At 42.3% G+C, this 21556-nt stretch overlaps 1 protein-coding gene across 7 annotated transcripts in view; it reads right to left on the minus strand.

The window, feature by feature from the left end:
* Positions 1-21556, minus strand: part of TSC1 (TSC complex subunit 1) — a 48543-nt gene that overhangs the window by 26587 nt on the left and 400 nt on the right. For 3 of the 7 annotated variants that reach the window (XM_022578330.2, XM_022578331.2, XM_022578329.3), the window contains exons 2-6: positions 12629-12691; positions 5524-5709; positions 3969-4072; positions 2714-2866; positions 632-776 (exon numbers count right to left, since the gene is read on the minus strand). In XM_022578330.2, the coding sequence (XP_022434038.1) occupies positions 632-776; positions 2714-2866; positions 3969-4072; positions 5524-5629 (508 nt within the window). In that variant the 5' untranslated portion in view covers positions 5630-5709; positions 12629-12691. Of the gene's footprint in view, positions 1-631; positions 777-2713; positions 2867-3968; positions 4073-5523; positions 5710-12628; positions 21372-21556 lie in introns of those variants that run through there. The other 4 variants (XM_089913930.1, XM_089913931.1, XM_089913933.1 and 1 more) reach the window with 3 other exon arrangements.

Genomic DNA, 21556 nt, shown 5'->3' on the forward strand with positions numbered 1-21556 from the left:
GTCGATATGGAAACAAAACCCCACCGTATTGGAAACTAGAACACTAATTAGGACGTGCTGCATTCTCTCTGCTCCTTCCACATTTACGATGGACAAGTTCTCTGAACCTGAAGCTTGTGTTCTGTCACTATAGACCAGCAGAGGAAGACAAAGATGTACCACAAGCTTAGTCCTATACTGCTATGACACAGATTGAAGTTATTTTTCAGTTTACTGAAAATCAGGAAGTTGTACCTACCACTCAGTTTCTCTGACAACTAATCCTTCTAAGCCAACAATATAAGGAAGGTATCTCAACAGTCGTGCTGCTTCTTTTTTTTTTTTTTTTAATTTGTTGGCTGTGCCACACGGCATGTGGGATCTTTGTTCCCTGACCAGGGATCGCACCTGCACCCCTTGCACTGGAAGCATGGAGTCTTAACCACTGGACCACCAGTGAAGTCCCAACAGTCATGCTTCTTATTTGTGCCTCTGGTGGACGTACCTGAGGTATTTCCTCATCTGGCTGGTGACAACCAGCCATTTCAGCTTTAGAATGCTACAAGTCCTTCCCTTCCAGCACATGACCTGTTAATCAATCATGAAAGCACTCACTTGGTGGGGCATGACAGGTATAGAAAGAGATCTTTACCTGGTTTCTTCAGGCACCATGACGAAAGACGGCCAAAAATATCAAAGAAATCACGAAGGTGCTGCTTCCCCGACTGTGGAATCATCGGTAGCACGGTTACCAACACTAAGGCCCCTGTTGTGAGGACAATGGCGTCGGTGTCCACCTGCAGGAGGGACGGTCAAGAAAGAGGAAACACCTGTCAGGTGCAGCATTAGAATCCGCACGCTTGGAGGTTCTAACACCAAGGGGTCACAGGTTAGACGCCCAGCACAGACTCATCCTCCTACCCCTAAGGGTGGGGGCACAACACTGAAACAGACGCCACCAAAAGCCACTGGGGACCAGCCCGGCCATGCTAAGTCTGCAGGGACCACGCTGACGCACCAAACTCATCTGGGGTAGGGGCCTGAGCGGGGCGTGGGGACACCCAAACCCAGAGACTTAGGATGTGCTATTTATAGCCCTTGGAGGGAAGCACAAGAAGCTGCTTTTTAACAGAACAAAAGAACGCTGCTATTCTTGTTCATTCAACCAAATCATAAAATACTTACTTTTTAAAGTCAATTAAAAAGAACCTTATACATTGACAAGTCATTCACTATTTTCAAAGGATTACAACAGAAGTATAATTTAATAAGAAATTAGTATAGCACTAACAAGTCTACTTAATGGCTCACCTTCACAGCAATATTTAGAGACCAGCAAATAAAAGAAGATATGGTGACCTCTGACCATGTCTACAGTTTAAATATCAAGTCATATAAATTTAGACTAATTGAAGACACTTAATAACCAATGAATAATGAATCAACTCAGACTAGCTACAGCAGCTCACATGATCCATAATTAAATTATGAATGTTTGCCAAGTAGCTGGAATTCAGATTGAAGAAACAAGATATTAATCAAAAGGCTGCCATGCAGGCTAAGACATTCATTATTCCTACTAAAAAAGGAATCTATGAGTCTGGAAATAAAGTTTTAAATATATTTAGCTTTTACAGCAAGCACCAAGCCATTTGTTGTGGCGGATATCTAGTAGGAAGAACATACAATACTGGTAGGAGAATCAAGAATCTATAATGAGTTTGGGTAAAAAGGACTAGCCCTAATTTTGGTTAACAAAACATTCTTACTGAAGGTTTGAATAACAGTCCGTAAGTAATTTTCAAGGCCTATCTTTTTGGAAAAGATAAGTATTTTGCAATCTGAACTAAACAGTGTGCCTCAAAATAGGATTATATTCTCGTCGATCCATTCACTTAAAAAAATTGTTAAAATTGTTCCTGCTTTTCCTTAACATTAAATGCACATTTTTATGATACCCTACCAATATGACTCCTTGAGATCCACCTCTAGGGAGATTAAAACAGTTACCCTTGTTGGCAGAGACAAAAATCAATTTGCATGGTGCTGTGTCAGATGACTCCAAAGGCACTGCCATTCTGGCACAAACACTACTGGATATTTTCATGTCATATCTCTGTGAGGTACAGGTAGTTCATATTAACCACATTTCCTTATTTTATAGATAGGAAACAAGTCCAGGAACTAAAACAGACTAAGCAAATAACGCTGAGTATTTCAGCAAACCACGGTCAAAACTAAAAGCACAAAGTTCTACTTAGGTTTTGACTCCCTCTGTAGAAAAACACACTACGGTTAGTGCAAAAACGTAGAATGCAACTCAGCTGCAACCAGAACATGCTCCTAAATAGCTGAAAGAGCCTTTCAGTCATTTTTCTATTAGCCAAAAGAGAACTTAGAAATGGGGGTTCCCCCAAGACAAACCAGTATGTTTTCAACGGAGGAAAGGCTAGACAACGATGAAATCAAAAAGGGCTGGAACAGCATAATGTCAACCAGTCTGACCGAAATGTTACCACATTTGCTTGGACCAAACATATTGCAATAGTCACAGTGATGCACTGAGAGCTTACTAAGTACCAATTTTGGACTACGTTACATTCGAGAAAAACCAAATGTCCAGAAGTTTTCAAACTCTCAAAGTTAAAATCTAGCTTGCTTGCTTTAAGGTACTCAGAATTTCAGAAATTATATTCACAAAGCTATTTCATTCAAATCCTTACAAACACTGTACCTTGAGACATTTTAGTAAAGAAGGCAAAAGAGGTGCTTGAGAGAGCTTATGCTTCCAAGATGGCTGCAGCCTCACAACGTGGCCCAGTAACGAGAGGGTGGATAACCGAGAGGCGGCTTTGCCCACGTATTCATTCATTTTGTCCAAGAGGTGCTGAAAATGCACAAGAACAAGAGAAATATATCTCAATAAAGCTGGGAAAAATCAAGGGAACCAAGGGAAACGCACATATGAATGTATGAAGTTCACACAAGGAGAGGCAGCAGTGATACAGCCCAGTCTCTCAAGTCTTCCCTTTGATGTAAAGAAAGGCTCATGCAGGCAGAGATCAAATTCAAGATTTTTTAAAACCATGCTAGCAAACAACACACTGTTGCATTTGGCCTGAGAGAGGGAAGCCAGTTTGCAACTTCTGAAAGAGGATCCCACAATACAGGTCTATAAGCCGGGGGGAGACTCCTTCATAGGCCCTCTTTCTGTAATACATATAGGCCACTTCTTATAATAACCAATGTTATAATAAGCCTGTGGTAGGTTGTTGAAGCTTCACGGAATCCTGCTGGAAGCAGTTACTTATTGCTCCCATAGCCCAGCCTACATGGATTTGGCCCCAGATATAAATCAGGTAGTAGTAGAAGTTAAAATTCAGCCCAGAGTTAAAAAAAAAAAAACAAAACCCAAGATGTACTGTAAAAGGCAGACAATGGCAAGGCCTTCAAATCCCAGCAAAGTAAATCACTAACACATACAAACTCAAGACGTACCAAAATCTGTAATTGCAATGCTTTGTTAGCTATTTACCATCAACAAAAATAAAAACAAAACATGAAGGAGTCTTCCAAGTGCCTGGTGCTGTGAAACAGCACTAGTCAATTAGCCCCATTAGTTGCCCACACTTACAGATTCTGCCATATTGATTAAAAGTCTGAAAATCCTACTCAGAGCATGGGTTTAAAGATGGGTACCTTATGGATCAAACTGTCACTATACAATTATAGTTTAGGATTACAGGATTTCTTTAAGCAGAAAGAGCCTTAAAAGCCTCCTGAATATGTTGTATTTTGAAAACTTTTCAGGAAACATAGGTCCTGACAATTGTTTTTATATGTAGTTATAATCTGGGAGCAGTATCATCAATGGTACGCATAAGTTGAAGAAGTGAGCTCTGGACAGACTGTGCACTGGGGCCGCACAGACACTGTCACACCACTCATAGAAAATGTATCAAATCTCTACCATTAGTTCCAGCAGTTACCTTATCATGTGGCTCTTGCAAGGTAGTCAGGATGTGCAATACAGGCTGAGAATTGGTTTCCAGGTAATAATCCACCAAGGTGTTCACAAGCATCGGACCACGGTCTAAAGAAAGAAAAGGGCAGTTTATAATAATTTCCTTTAACATTCTAGACTTACCTCAAATAGTTGCCTGTCACAAAATCCAGAAAACGTTTCTTTGTATGCTACCCAAAGTTATATGAAGTGTTGTATTTCTGCTTCCTTAAATGAATTTAGGTTTAACAATAGGATAATACCAAGTTTATTTGCCTAAATAGCCGTAAGAGCACATGAAATACTATCTTCTTTTTTTTTTATATTAATTTATTTATGTATTTGTCTGCATCGGGTCTTAGTTGAGGCATGTGGGACCTTTCACTGTGGCGCACGGGCTCTCTAGTTGTGGCGCGCAGGGTCAGTAGTTGCGGAGCACAGGCTTAGTTGCCCCGAGGCATGTGGGATCTTAGTTCCCCAACCAGGGATCGAACCCGCGTCCCCTGCACTGGAAGGTGGATCCTTAACCACTGGACCACCAGGGAAGTCCCCTATCTTCTTTTTTTCTTGCTTTTTTAATTACGAAAATAATTCATGTCTATTGTTAACAATTCAAGTTATAAGAAAGTACATAACATGCAAGTGAACATCTTCCTCACCACCTGCCTCCCAACCCACTCTCCAGAGACAAACACCCTTGGGTTTGGTTCATGTCCTTTCAAAACTTTTCACACTTGTACAATCACACACACCTAGGCCCCATGTCCATATACCCATGGTCTGTGTATGTGTGTTTTTTCCACTCAGCAAGGTGTTGTAGACACCTTTCCATGACAGCATCTATGACCTACTTCATTCTCTTTACTGAGCTCCTTGTTCTCCACTGCATGGCTCTACGTAATTAATTTAACCATTCACCTGCTGAAGGATACTTAGGTTTTCCCAAGTTTCCACTACATTTCATTCAAGGCTATAATGAAATACAGATTCTTGTAAGTCTGTAAGCCAAATGGCACGTGCTTTTAAGTTGATGACAGATACTCCAAAAGGGCAGAGCACCCATGTATTCGCCTGCTAACAGTGCCCATTTCTATGACCAATATTTGATTCCTGCCAACCCGGTAAGGAGGAAAGGGTACTGTTTAAATTTATATTTCTCTGATAAAAAGAGAGGTTAAGCATGTTTCATATTAAAAATTACATGTGATTTACAGATGAAATGATATACCTGGGATTTGCTTTAAAATACCTGGGTGGGGGGAAGTCAGGGAGGTAAGATGAAACAGGAAAGGCTGGGTATATGGAGTTCATTATGTGACTCTTACTTCTAAGTTTGTGTGTATATTTGAGTATTTCCATAACTAAAAGCTTGAAACACATGTAGAATGTAGAATGAATCCACCGATGTATGCTTTTCCTTGGTGGTTTTAAAGACTCTCTTTAGAAGATGAAAACCAAAATTTATCAGTAGGATTCTAGTCACCTCTAGGTCAATCTCGTCTGATTAGCAGATGAGCTAACCAGGGTACGATTCTGCTTACCAGAATTGAGGTTCTCTTTAAAGACAGCTGTTACATCATCACGCACACTCAGCATGGGGGAATCCAACATGGAGAGGAGCTCCCCAATATTTGCTTGTTGGGCCATTATCTTACACGAATGCGCTGTGCTGGGTCCAGGATGTGTGTTAAAGACTTTGAAGGCTCTTCATTGGTGCCACTACCAGACTGAAAAGAAGAAGAGGAATGGTGTAACAAAATGGCCCCATTTTTCCCCACAAAAAACTACCTGCCAGACAAACTGAGCATATATTCGAAGCAGTGAAAAGTTTGTCCAGAACTTTGCTGATAAAAGAAGCTAGGGCGTGTAAATAATTCTGTCCTTGACAAATTTATGAAGAGGAGTTCTAGGGAATGCAACAGAGAGAAACCTAAAAAAAAAACCAATACCAGTTGGAATCATCACAGCAACTTAATAATGGGACTAAATCTAAGTTTTATTCCTACTCTAAGTCTACCTTGGGTTTTGGCTAAGACTATGTTTATGTTTCAAATCAGTGATCTAAAGAGTAGATGAACTATTTTCAGAAAAAGAACTGAAAGCATGCTATCTTCTTCTTGACAACCCCATCAGAGTCTAGAAGTTAGTATGGCCAGTTAGGTCACCAGTGCATAAATCTCATTTGAACCGGGGATGGTTCCTCTATTTTTAGTGTACGCGCCTCACCCCAGACATCTACCACACACTCGAATGCTGCTAGTTACAGGGAAGTAGGCATGAACGGGGGAAGCCTGCACCTTCAAAAACTCAGTCCTTTATGGCAGTGGAGCAGTCACCTTATCTTTATAGAGAAAAAGCAGCTCATTCTCCAGTGTCACTATACACATTTACAATTATTCATTTCTCCCCACTATGGTCCCTAAAGCTATATTTTCAAAACCAAGTAAAGACAGCTACCATTTATTAGACAGGCACTGCACACCTTTCACAAACATCATCAAATACACTCCCTAGGTAACTACAGTATGACTGGCTCTTTTGTCCCCATTTTACAGGGAGAGGAACAAAGATCAACCCCATTTGCTTACGGTCAAAAAGCTAGCAGGAGGCAAAGCCAGGGAGAACTGAAATTTGAGCCGAAATCTGCTTCACTCTAAGCACGGAGCCCATAAATGTGACATTAAAGTAACTTGTGATTTTGATCCTCACAGCAACTGTGAGGTAAGCAGATATCATCCTTATTTTACAAAGGAGAATACGGATACTCAAAAAGGATAAATAATTTTGCCAAGGTCACATAGTAAAGCAGAACTTAGATGCCTCAGCTCCCAGGCCAACAATTGTATACATCACTTGCAGTCACATCAAAATATATTCTTATTTTCTATTTGCTTGTCTTTGGGTAAGCTAAAGTAGCAGTTCTCAGGCTTCAGTGTGTATCAAAACCACCTCGGATCTAACTTCCTGGGCCCATTCCAGAACCGAATTGTGGGCTTAGGAATATGCATTTTAATAAGCACCCCAGAATAATTCTTATATGGGTGATAAATCAGCCGGATTTGAGAAACACCACGCTAAGGAAAAACTCCGCTAAAGAGTTAAGCTCCTACAAGGATGCCAAATTTAAAGGAGCAATGACCCCTGAAACTGGTGAGTATTAACTTACTATCATCTATGCTCTGGTTTAATTACAACCTGGTGATAGTCACTGATTTGGCTCTTGGTGAATCAGAAATTCATTAGCCAGAAAAATCAATTAAAATGTATAAATGTATTTTTGATAGAAAATCCTGATGTAGAAAGCATGATGTAGGAATATAATACAAATTTATATTTACATAAATATAAATCTTACAGGTAAATCATAAAGGAAGTCAATTTCAAAGGACTCAGAAATGTGAGACCATAACTGGTAAGATTTTATTGTAAAAGTTCAAAGCTGAAAACAATAAAACTTCACCTTATTGTGAGATGGATTAAATTAAATTTACAAGTGAAGATAATACCAACCTGTCAGGGTTTATTGTTCACCAAGAGGATTAAATGACATAACGTGTATCACACAGTTAGCACAGCACCCGACACAGACAGACACTCACTGAGCAGTACTCACATATTATCAGAAAGAATACTGGTAAAAATCTTTGGGCCACCACTTTCAAGATGACTGGAATAGCACATTTATCTAGCTAGCCTCCACATTCATTTTTACTTCAGGTAAATCACAAATGATTCTCAGGCTTACAAGTAATTTGTCCCTAAGTTTCGTTTTGTTCCAATAAAACTGCTACTTACCCAGCCTCAGGCTAGTGAGACTCCGCGTTTGTCTTTTGTATATTCAGAAGACAGTAATGTCAGAGCTGTTCCTCCAAATGCAGGCAGCCCAGAGCAGAGTGCCATGAGCTCAAATCTAAACAAAGATGGCGCCCATCCAGTCACCTTGGCGATACTCAGGGCTGACCGTCATGGGTCACCTAGCTTGTTTTTCAGATTGTAAATGTAATTTAGGTATAAAAGTCTGATTTATGGAGCCTACTCTTTCCAAATGCTTTATAGAAAGCAAAAATAAGGTTTTATTCTAACATACATTAGTATCTATTTTTGGCAACAAGCTTTTATTGCTCTTCTCTCCAGTTCTAAAATTCTACCTTTTAACCGTATTTTTTAAACCTCAGAAAAAATATAAATCATGGGCTTTGTGTGGGATTCTTCACTTAAGTGCCTCAAGTTCAAGGATTTTTGACATTCTAAAAAGCCCTCACGGGAGTTCAATCATAAGCTTTTGGAATTAGCTCCATGACTGGAACATCTCCCCTTTTAAACTTATTCAAATATTTCTTGAGGGACTGAGTGCAGGATGCTAAGTAGGGAAGACAGACTTAGCAAGTGCAGTGAAGAGCTATATGTACACGAGCAGGAAATGGACATGATTTAGTGAGTACACAAAGGAGGGGAGGGACCAGCCTCACCTGGATGGGGTGGGAATGGGTGAGTTGCACACATGTTAAACACACTTTACAGCCTAGAGAAGATAAGGGGAAGGTCCCTGAGAGGGTAGCACTACAGGCACATGAAGCATCCACTTCAGCCATGAAAGTCTCTCTTCCATCTTGGAGGTAACCAAGTATAGAAAATAGACAGGAGAAGCCAAAAGTCAATATTTAGTTAATACATTTCTGTACCCTACATGCCAAAGCAACATTCCATTTAGTTTAATATTATCTTTGGGGCTTCCCTGGTGGCGCAGTGGTTGGGAGTCCGCCTGCCGATGCAGGGGACACGGGTTCGTGCCCCGGTCCGGGAAGATCCCACGTGCCGCGGAGCGGCTGGGCCCGTGAGCCATGGTCGCTGAGCCCGTGCGTCTGGAGCCTGTGCTCCGCAACGGGAGAGGCCACAACAGTGAGAGGCCCGCGTACCGCAAAAAAAAAAAAAAAAAAAAAATTATCTTTGGCGCCCACAAGCCACAGTACCGCGCTATCGATGATGCTATTTACATTAGGGAGCCATGACTTCCAACGCCCGCCCCGCCCCCACCCCAAGACCTGTCACTCTGATAGTCTCCTGGACCTCAGTAAAAGGCATGGTCGTCAGTCTCTAGCAAATGTCTAGGTGACATCCGTGCTCTTCCACCACTCGTACCCTCACATCTAATCCGCTGGCAAACCCACTGACTTATCCCTTTTGTTGTCACCCCAGCCCAAGCCCCCATCATCCCCTCTTGGAGACAAGGGAGCAGCAGGCTCCCTCACTACCCTCGCCCTACAACTTATCTGCCACCAAACAACCACAAAAGACTCTGAAATAGGGAAATCAGAATCTTTCACTCCCCTGTTTAAAATCATCCAGTGGCTTCCCACGGAGCTAATAAGCGCCAGCTCCCAAGGGGCCTGCAAGGCTCCACCAGACTGGGCCAGTTGTGAAGTCCCCACTCCCTCTGCCTCCGTTTCACAGCTCTCCACCCCCTCGTCTCTCTGCTCTAGTCTCAGGCTCCTGAAACTCAGGAAAACAGCTTCTTGCTCAGGCCTCTGCACTTGCTGTTGCTCTTCTCCCAGATCCTTGTGTGGCTGTTTCAAGTCTCTGCTCAAAATGTCACACCATCTCTGAGAGGCCTCCCCGACCAGCCAATCTAAAGCAACAGTGGGGTTCTTAGTCACCACCTTTGAATAAACCAAACTGAAACTCTACACTGGTAACCAGATTTGAGATTTATGGTTGGAAAATAGAGATTTACCAAAGTTCGATTTTAGTCTCTATACTTGGCCAAAATCTGGCTGTGGCCTTGGTCTTTAGGACTGAAAGCTGAACAATCGCCCACTTCTGCAGCATTTCTGGCATCTCTGACTGTGTATGTGTGACCAACAACTATATGTTAATGTTACCATCATACCTAATCCACATGATGTCAGTAATGCGGACAAGGCATGCGTACAGAAGTACTATTAATATCTGAATAAAGGTAAAAACATTCTAGATGTAACATCTAAGTTTTGTGTTTTATTAAGTTGAAATTCTGTCAATACAATACTTATTTATACATTTATTATTACAAAAATAAAAGCTTCAGTTAACGATGTGATTTTTATGTTCAAAAACAATTAAGAACTTTCAAACAGTTAAATACATTAACTAATATTATGAGTATTAAGAAGGTAGATTCGCTAGATAGCTTTACAAATAACAGTAATTATTCTTTGAGCCAAATGTTTATAAAAATTTTAGTAACACATGGCTAAATAACAGAAATTAAACTATATTTTAATTCTAACTTTTATAGAATTGTTTTATAACATTTATTACAAACAGAATAATCTTTAAGAACTTCACCTAATTTGTAGTCCTGATTTGTAGTCTTTCAAGAAAAAGTCATATTTGGGAATACCTCACATCTTGTGAGGGGGAATTAAAAATAAAATGCCAACCTGTCACCTCAATTTTATGACATGAAAAAAACCCAAAATCACAGTCAACAATATCCATGATAAATCACCTTCAAGCCAAACATAAAGAATATATAGAGGGGCTTCCCAGGTGGCGCAGTGGTTGAGAGTCTGCCTGCCGATGCAGGGGACACAGGTTCGTGCCCCGGTCCGGAAAGATCCCACATGCCGCGGAGCGGCTGGGCCCGTGAGCCATGGCCGCTGAGCCTGCGCGTCCGGAGCCTGTGCTCCGCAACAGGAGAGGCCACAACAGTGAGAGGCCCGCGCACCGCAAAAAAAAAAAAAAAAAAAAAGATTGGTATAGATTGTCAACAATTTTTAGTAGCTGAAGATGAAGGATCCTTGAGGCTTGCCCAAGCTATGAATCCCAGGTACAGGTTTCTTCCAGAAAACAATTTACCAGAAACTCTCCCCAATTACATTCTGCTTTGTCTAAAAAGGTTAGTGATGGGACTAAACATGGCAGCTGAAGACAAATGTCCTTCCGGTATCAAACACGTGTTAACCCAGGAGCAATCTAGCGGCTGACACAGCTGACCAATTTGCTAAAATTTCAAATTTTAACAATCTGACTACTAAAACGGAATACAAATGCAATACTGAAAAATGTTTAATAAAATCTGAGATTTGTGGGACTTCCCTGGTGGTGCAGTGGTTAAGAATCCGCCTGCCAATGCAGGGGACACGGGTTCAATCCCTGGTCCAGGACGATACCACATGCCGTGGAGCAACTAAGCCCGTGCGCCACAACTACTGAAGCCCGTGCGCCTAGAGCCCATGCTCCGCAACAAGAGAGGCCACCGCAGTGAGAAGCCTGCACGCCGCAATGAAGAAGCCTCCGCTTGCTGCAACTAGAGAGAGCCTGTGCGCAGCAACGAAGACCTAATGCAGCCAAAAAATAAATAAATGAATGAATAAAAATTAAAAAAAAAAATCTGAGATTTGTGCTGTGTGATGTTCAGCTTGGGTCTCAATGATTTGATCATGACCATCTGACATTGGGTTCAAATTCATATGCAGTGGATTTCCGACAAAGGACAGGGTGAATGAAGTACACATAAAATATTTTAAAGTAAAAAGTTAAACTTAGAAAGCTTCCCCTACTCGTGAGGGAACAATACTTCCACCTTCTTGTTAGACAGTCTACAACCTGTATTAAGTCCCTGTTTGTGAACAGACACCAATCTTTAAGGCAAAAATCTCCACCTTATTTCACAATTCCTAGGAGGTAAGGTGAGGAAGACAGTGACAGAACACAGCAAATAGCAACCAGTGAGGCATTAAATGAATCCCATTAGCCATCTGTGTATAAAGACAGCAGACCAAACACTTCCCTATCTCCCCTACACCCTTCCTGCAGACACGGAAAGCTGTTGCACTGCACACTCCTGCCAGTAAACTCAAAATTAGAGCTCAGGGATCAGTCAGGTCACTCAGACTACACTAGCATCCACAGAAATGCCAAAGCCTCAATATTTAGGAAGGATATATTCCAGGGCTCTGAGAATCCTCCAATTCCCAGAAACCACGATAGCATGCAACTCATCCCCCAAAAACTAATTAAGACAATTAATAAATAAAGCCACGTTACAATGTAAATGCTAATTCCTTAGCTCAGGGGTCCTCAGCCCAGGACGTACATTAGAATCACCTGGAGAGTCCACACGATCCTGAGCAGGTTAAGGGGTGGGGTCCAGACAGGACGTCTGGCTTGTTTTATAGGCCTGTGTGGATTGCTAAGGCACAGCCAGGGTTGAGAACCTCTGTGCTAGTTAAATGACTTGCTCAGACACACAGGCTTCAATTTTATCTAGGCGTTAGAACCAAATTCTGCTGCTAGATTGAACTGATTTGAGTCGCAGGTACACCAGGTACTAACTATACAACCTTAGGAAAATTACGTAACATTTCAGAGCCCAACTCCTCATCTGTAAAACGGAGATACACCAAAAGTGTGGCTGTGAAGAACAAAATAAATAACCAAAGAATGCACTTAACACCATGCCTGGCACTGAATAAGCAGTTAAAAAATTACCGGTAATCTGACTAATTACTTCACGACACAGAAGGTCTAGTTCCTGGCAAGTAGCTAAAACCATCAAAGTTAATCCTGAATGCAAAGAAATATCTTTGCCCCAGTACAACCACAGACAGGATAAATGATTCTCTTCCACCTTCCCCCAACCACTGGATTGAGTTTGCCCCTTACCTGCTCTGGGGACAATTGGTACTTCAGTTTCCAGTGCTGTCAACCTGGTGTCTTTCATGGTCACTGAAGAGAAGAAACACGCATCTGTCAATATCAATCTCACAATGAAGTGAGATCTCAGAAGCAATCAGAGGCAAGTTCAGGATTCACTGGCTTCCCCCTCTTTCCTACTGCACATCCCTGACAGGTGGCCATCTGGTTTCCGCTGGAATGAACACTTATAATCACTGGGTGCACATGCCTCTCCCCGTCTACATTTCTGAACAGTTGGTTGCTGGAAAATTCTTTATATTGTGCTGAACTTGTAAACTCTGCCTTTTGTTAACTGTCTTTATTAGAGCTATAAACGAATGGGCAGGAAATGCATGGGCAGGATGGGCTCCAGAATTAGAGCTCCGAGTTGAAATCCAAGCTCTGCCACTGAGTAGCTGTGTAACTTTGGGTGATTTATCTTATGTCTCTAATGTCCAACCTTAAATTACGTCACTGTACAGTGAGAAGAACGGTGGCGTCTACCTCCTAAGGCTGCCTCACTAATCCAGGAGAGGAACACCCATAGCCCTCGGCACAGTACGTGGCACAGAGAAACCACCCGGGGAGCCCGAGAGGAAGAGCAGCGCCAGGCATGAAGCGCTTGGTGGGTCCGCATCACTTCAAACCCACCACGCCCCCTCCCTCCCCACGGCCCTGCCCCACTAGCCGCACAGTCTCTCAGCCAAGCCACACATGTCCCCACTTCAGGACCAGGTACATGTTGTCCCTGTGCCCGAGAGACTCTACCTCTGCCCCCTCCCAAGCTCAGTTTTCACCCTGAAAAACCTCAGCTTAAACATGCGCTTCATCAGAGAAGCTTTCACTTCCCTCCACTCAGGACCAGACCAGGTCAGGCCCCATCACATACTCTCAGCAGCCTGTATTTCTTGGGGTCACGGACCACAACCGACTAAGCAAGTGTAATTAGTCACTGAATATGTCCCCCTCACCAGAACAGCAGTTCCAGCCAGGGAGAGACAGGGGCCTCTCCAGTACTGTGCCCCTTGCAGCTGCCACAGTGCCTGGGACTTGTTCACTGAATGATTAGGAGTTAAAATATTTCTTAAATAAATGTACAAAGTTGAATTCTGCCTTTGAAACCACACAACCTTAATCTAATCCTTCTACATGACAAGCATAAAACATTTGAGAACAGCTATCATTTCTCCCTATTTTCTTTCCCTTTTTGCCCTGCTTTCTACCTAAATTACCTCATATTAAATATCCTTGTTAAATGTGAGTATATGTAAATACATTCCAGTTTGCTTTTAAAATGTGGGCCCTTCAAACTACGTTTAGGTACAGCCTGATCACTAGATTGTGAGCTCCATGGGGACAGGGACCCAGGGCCTATTGCAGCATCTGGCACACAAGGGGCAAATATACCCTGTTCAAGTCAACAAAGATTTCATCAGCTTCTTTGGTAGCCATTCCAGGGTTGAGTACAGATATGAAAAGCTGAACCTCATACACTATATATGCCTAATTACACTGAACACGGAAGAGCTGGGAAACGAGATGTTCCACACACAGTCCTGGTCAAAGTTGAACTAGTGTGTTGAGCAGCTCTCTAACAATTAAAATCTCTTGCTCCAGATGACACGGTAATTATACTTCCCTGTAGAACACATTCTAGGCACTAACGCCGTTAACTGCGGTCCTCAGTGGCATACTGCAAGTGTGTGTGCAGAGCTGGAAGGCGGGCTGGCTTTCCAAAAAGGCCAACGAAACCATTCACACAGCGGGTGCTTGCCCAGCCACAGTCACTCAACCAAAAGAGCTAGAATTAAAACACTGGAGCCTCTAGTCTTTAGAATCTTAACTTCAGCTGTTACTCCACTGAGTCATGTAGACTTCCTCTTGCAATTAATCCCAGTTGGATCTTTTACCTGAAAAGGAATATCTAAGGCAAGGGTAAAATTAGGATGTATACAAGATGAGATCTTATAGCCTGCCTAGCCAGGATCACTGTCCTATATAAAGGAACTGGCATAGGAAATCAGAATGTTTTTTGTCCAATGCTCGACATTAAGACTTCTTACCTTCTTTATTGCTATGCTAAAAAATGGTTATGGTGACAAATGTTGGCCAGTCAGGGCTACCTGGCATTATTTATATTTTTAAGTGTTTACTTATTCATTTATATTTAAATCCTGCCCTATGGAGGTACTACTAGGTAAAATCATGCGACCTGTGAACTTCCTGATCAGAAGTGAGGAGCGGAGAAGACCCTCTTCAAAAATGTGTACCCTTGAGGGGTATGGATGGAAACACCTGTCAGAGCATAACAGGGCCAATCCATGCTATCTTCGAAAGCCAAATTAAAAAAGAAACATGCCCTCAGATCTAGACTCTTCCTCTTGGACCCAAAAGTTGTATTCTCATCAGAAAGCAACACTGTAATTGCACTTCTACAAGTCTTTTTGAATAGAAATAAAGGGTAGGTTTGGGGAAGATGACAGCTCTGTGCTTTAGTGTTTTGAGATTAAGCAGAAGGAATATAGGTCAACTTGTTTTCACATTTCACCTTCATTTCATTCTGTAGGTGTTTACAGAGCGATGGTGTGTATATGTGGGGTACACACGAACTCCAGCTCAACAGCCATGTAGAGATGTCATTAGCAGGACTTGTACACATTTTTTCACACATCTCTGCCCTAGGCAAGATGCATTACGAGGCATGAGAGACCTGAGAGCTGTAATATACCTTTATGAAATACTATTGGCAGGTACCTAAATGCCTTCACGAAGTATTTTATCTGAAAATATCAGCTGAATATTCAGACTTTTGGAAAATCAGTGTTGTGTGTGGCCTTCTATCCCCTAGGACTCCTCAGAACCCCAAATCACATAAAATATGTAACTGCATATCACATCGCCTAGATAATTTTGTGCAACTTTTCTATGATGTAAAAACACAACTACAGGTATAAACGAAAGCAGATGTCTCTTCACTGTAACTTGTTTTCTGTACTGAGGTTTTTATCTAAAAAAGTTCAAAGACAATTCAGATACAGGTTCAGGCATAGATAGACTATTTCATTATCAAGTACAGTATAAGTAGAACAGAAACATTACACAGATAATACAGATAATAATAATATGTCAATAACACACTACTGGGCTTCCCAGGTGGCACAGTGGTTAAGAATCCGCCTTCCAACGCAGGGGACATGGGTCCGAGTCCTGGTCTGGGAAGATCCCACATGCCGTGGAGCAACTAAGCCCGTGTGCCACAACTGCTGAGCCGACGTGCCACAACTACTGAAGCCTACACGCCTAGAGCCCGTGCTCTGCAACAAGAGAAGCCACCACAATGAGAAGCCCATGCACCACAACGAAGAGTAGCCCCCGCTCACAGCAACTAGAGAAAGCCCACGCACAGCAACGAAGACCCAACACAGCCAAAAATAAATAAATAAATAAATTTATTAAAATTAATAATACACTACTACACAATTATGTTTGGCTCAGCAACGCTCAGGTGATTTCTTAGAGTAATATTCTATCAAGTGAATAAAGTTGCCTTCAGCACAAATGCATCCAAAAAAGGTAAGATACAAGCTCCAATTCACTCTTCCTACCAATGCACAGAAGGAAAGGAAGGGGTAGGAAATACCACTCAGTGTGTGAAAGTAAAACAGCTGGTAGCAAAACCTGCCAAAATGTGTAGTCACGTGTGATTTACATGGTCTCAGCAGTTGTGGTCTCTCCCAAGGTTGTATAAACAGGGGCAGGGGAGCTCCAGATTCTCCACTCAGAACTTTTGCCATGAGGGACCTGGAAGGACAATTCGCTGAAGCGTATACCTACCCTATTTCAGAGGTAAATCCTCTAGTAACTTGCCTGCAGGGACAGAGCTTGATTTTGGTAAGGTGTAGCTCTTCTATAAATAATGTTTCTTATGTTTTAACTTTCTATTAGCATGAACAAAATTACTTACCAAGAAAATAAACCAAATATCATGTATGTTTCAAAAACAGAGCTTCCCTTAAAAGAAATCTGAGAGGGGCTTCCCTGGTGGCGCAGTGGTTGAGAGTCCGCCTGCCGATGCAGGGGGCGCGGGTTTGTGCCCCGGTCTGGGAAGATCCCACGTGCTGCGGAGCGGCTGGGCCCGTGAGCCATGGCCGCTGAGCCTGCACGTCCAGAGCCTGTGCTCCGCAATGGGAGAGGCCACAACAGTGAGAGGCCCACGTACCGAAAAAAACAAAAAAAACAAAAAAAAGAAATCTGAGGAAAACTGTTAAGATTTCTTTAGGTTTCAAGTTCACAAGACTAAAACAGAAATATCCTAGGGAATAAAGGCACAGGGTTTGATAGTCTAGGACTAACACATGTGGTTCTCAAATGTGGTCCTCACACCAGCAACATCAGCATCACCTGGGGATTTGCTAGAAATGCAAATTCTTGGGCCTTGAGCCTTGGTGGTCAGACACCTCTGAATCTGGGAGTGGGGTCTTCCTGGCGATTCTGATGCCCACAAGAGGTTGAGAACCACTAGTCTAGGAAGAAGGATGAAGGCAAGAAATATTAAAAATATATATTTTATATACACTTTTGAGGTTCTAAAGGAAAAAAACAGTGCATAAACCCTGGGGAAAAAAGCCCAATGGAATTCTGCCAGGTGCTAAAGGTACACACAGACCAAATGCCAAGCTTGACAAGCATTTAGCAAGTTACACACCTGAGTTCTCCACTTAGAATTTTTTTTTTTAATGTGGCACCTAAGGTTGATCTCCCAGTGAAGTGTAAAGAACCTTTCAATATAAACGTTTAAGAAAATGATTTATAATACAAACAGTACATAGTCCATCTTTAAAAGACGTAGGCCTTTCCTATCTACTGTTTTGTTTGTTGTTTGTTTCTTTTTTAAAGCCCAAGTCCATTTTTAAGAGCAGTAGTCTATCTAGAATGATCAGCTGGGCTTCAGGCTGGGTCTGTAAAGTTCCTGAAGCCATATCCAGAATTTCATATCTGTATGAATTTTGTTCTTGGTGCTGATGGGACAGAAAACGATATTTGGTCCACAGCTTCCCACAAATCCTCAGAGGGTAACGGAGGCCCCCTCAAAACTTAAGAACCATTGACCTTTGAGTTAGTTTATGAGATCAGCAGTTCAGACAATTTATCACAGTGCAAGATTAAATGTGTGTGTTCTGGAGTCAACCAACAGGGCTCAAATCCCAGCTCAGCCACCGAATAAGTGACCTTAAGCCTCAGCATGCTCATCTCTCTCTCCCGCCCCTTAAGGCTGTGGGAAGAGCTAACAGGATCACGCGTGTAAAAAACATAGCACATTGTTTGGCACTGTGCCAATAAATATAAACTTTATTATAACAATATTACTACTAAACAAAATGGGTACATAAGCCTTAGAAGTCTACATTTAATAACTTATACTTGAAACATTGATACAGTCATTCTGGAGCTTAAAATGGATACACTTCATGTTTGTTGCTGTACTCGTGTGCTCTGTGGAACTACTCAGAGCAGCACAGGTCTTAACAACTGCAGACATTACGGTCACCACATCTGTTTTTTCTTACCACGGCCCATTGTGTCCTCTATCACCGACCAAAGGGTAAAGTTGTCCCTTGTTACTCAAACACTTCTTGGCTTCTATTGCCATTATCTTTACTTTAGAAAGTGACCTGTGAATTCTAGGCCAGTAACTACCATGTCTTGCTCTGTATCAAAGCTAGGTTTTTAGGGCACTTTACTCATTAGATGACAATCTGAATCCATTCAACCTTAAAACGTGTTCTATAACCTTTTGCTACTTCCCTGTATAGAACAAAAGTTAGTACTGCACAAGAGAATGGACAAGAAGAAATTAGCAAGGTCCTGGGATTACATATGTTTTATATACACATATTTTTTAAAATTCTCCCCCTCCCAAAAATAGACACTAGACATTAAATTACTAATGTCTAGGAACCACACGCTTAAAAAGTAAATCAGAAAAAGAATAATCTAAAATTGCTGATGGTAATTTTAAACCAATTTAATTGGTCTAAAACCCTTTTCAGACCAATAGAAAAAAATCAGTATTTCATGCAAACTAAACACTGAGGGGGGAAAATTCAGTTTTTGAGTATATGCTAATTATAAATATATATGTATTTTTAAAGCAAAAAGCTCGAGATTTAAATGCTATCGAGTATACTTTTCTTTCATGCTTGCAGCTACTTAAATGACAAACAAAACTAATACAAATAAAACTAATCTCTCGAAGAGAGATTTATAATATGAGGAACTTTTAAGGAATACCTTCTTAAAAATGTGATATAAAGGAAAGGATAAAAACAGGTTGCGCTAAAGGTCATCCATTTGCTCAGTTATTATAAAGCCATTAACACTGATTCAATCAATGTAGCCCCAGAAGGACTTGAAATCTCAGAAATTTAGACTTTGAAATACTCATTTACGATCCAACTCTCTTATTTCACAAATGAATAAACTGAAGCTCAGAGAACTTAGTGGCTTGTTAGAAGTCGAAAGCTATCTGACTTTTAGAAAAGATTGAAATGGTTGATGTATTGCTGTATTTGGCTCATCTGCAGCCAAGAATATCCAGTTAATTCCAGAAAAAGTTAACTTTAGTCTACCATGGCCCTAGAACCCAGAAAAGAACCATACCTGTACCTTAACAAACTCTGAAAGAAGACAGATCTGTAAGATCAAGTCAGCTGTAATTCAGCGCCCCAAACTTACCCACCACTATATACACCAGAGGTTAGAAGCTATTTTAAGAAATGCCTCTGCAATAAATTATAAATTAAAAGAAAAATAGCCAAAGTGGCTACTTTAGCCACTGGTCCGCAACCCCTGGTGCACATCAGAATCACCTATGACTTCTTCCAAAATACACTTAAAGACCAAATATGCAAATCTACCTACTATGGGGCCAGATACCTGTGCATGAAGGTTCTGATGGACGCTACTGTTAGAGGTCTCTCGTTTCCGGTGATTTCATTACTCTATAAACATCCCACAAACAGGCATGTATTTGATTTGTCCTAGTAAGACTGTTCAGTTTCACCTCACAAATGAAAACAGGTATGCACAGAAGGCATCTTATTACACCCGGACAGCAGCAGCCTGGGACATCTTTGCTCTCAAGAAACCAGTGAGGAAGAGTACAACTGAGTCACAGGATTTGAGACACTCCAATTTCATGAAAACAAGTAAGAATGCGTGTAGCTGCCTAGGAATCTGTCTAGCTAGGCAATTAGGAACATCCCAAAGTCTTTATGACACCAGGAAATGCGTGAAGCAAAGAAAGCTTACATCGTTCGCCCTTCCGTGCACGTGGCGTAAGAGCGTCTGGGTAAGATATGTAGTTTGGTAAGAGGATAGTTTCCATTGCCACCCTCTATAAATACCCCTTAAGTTTACACCAGGTGGTTAGAGGGAGAACCTGTGGCTCCCCAGAGAAATAGCAAAGAATCTGTCAGTGTTTCGGAGGCACCTCATTGGCCTGATGCGTGACTGTTAAAGGTGCATTTCCCCACTCGACCCTACATCAGTTTTCACACGTGCATGTTCCAGGTTTACTCAGGAATGGGCAACTTAAGAATCACAGGTGGTTGCTCTGTAAATCAAGGGCTCCCACAAGGGTTGGTTTTATGACGCTTCTCGAAATTTACAGCTCCACTTTGCCGGCACGTGTGAATTCAGACGACTCCAAGTTGATCCCCAAATTATAAACCGATGAATCTCAGAAGAGTATTATTCTATTTAAGTACTTTTACAGCTTACGCTATGTAAAATGAAGGGCTATTTCCATGCTTTCTATAAAAAAACCCAGCAAGGATTTTAGCACGACTTCTTTCTGCAGTAAACGCATGAGTTTTATGAAAACATCAAATACTTTCCGGCGTGATTTAGACTAACATGTTTACAGGCACAACCCTGCCACCCCCAACAAAAGCTAAGGTATATAAGCAAGGGTGTCCCTCCTCAAAATTAAAGACACACACACACACACACACACACACACACACACACAGGCACTTATGCACAGACCTCGGCCAAGTGATTAATTCTAATCACCTACTTAGAATGACGGGCCAGCTTTGATCAAATAAGAGATAAATGAGAGAGTCATGGGTGTACAAATAGAGACAGGAGCACAGTCTGGGAGGCAGTCAGACCCCAGTTCCAGTCTTGGCTCGCATAATCCTAGAGGGATGACCTTGGGCAACGGACCCTCATCTCTCGGGGCCTCAGTTTCTTCATCTGAGAAATGGAGGCGTTAAGAGTGGCTGCCTTTCCCCTTTGTCTCGAGGGCTACAGGAGAGGATGAGTGCAAAGCACTTGCACAGCGAGTGCCCCATAAACAAGCTGCTGTTGTCGAGAGGACCGCGCCCCCTCCAAAGCCTCCCCCCACACCCCCAAATCCAAAGCACACGAAGCAAAACTCTTGAAAAGGAAACACAAAGAAACAGCATTCATTCTCAAAGGGCTCTCTGACTGCGGGCTCTTCACCCTCCAGTTCCTCAAATTAATGAATGAGCGTCTAGGAGTGGCTCTGCAAATAGCTGTCTCTTAAGAATCATCTCTGCTGACTCGAAAGCAACTGTCTTTCACCGTCGATTAAATACCCACGAGCACACCCGGAGCGACGCGCTCGGTCATGCAAATTTCAGCGGAGACACCGAGTCCAGGCGGGTCCTTGATGCCCACAGGCAGCCTCCATTCATCCCCCCCCCCCCCAACCCCTGACCCCTCTCAACAAGCCCGGGGACCAACCCCACCGCCCGGCCCCGCCCTCCAGCCGAGGGTCTCTCCCCCGCTCTCCGCACCCCGCGGGAACCTGTCACCCCACCCAGCGAGGGGCTGGCGACCAGGCCCACCTCACCCCTGCCCTCGGCTCCGCGGTGCGGGGGTGCA

This window comes from Delphinapterus leucas, chromosome 6 (assembly GCF_059928025.1).
Source record: "Delphinapterus leucas isolate spDelLeu-1000000601 "Yukka" chromosome 6, BTC_Dleu_Yukka2, whole genome shotgun sequence".
NCBI classification, from domain to species: Eukaryota; Metazoa; Chordata; class Mammalia; order Artiodactyla; family Monodontidae; genus Delphinapterus; species Delphinapterus leucas.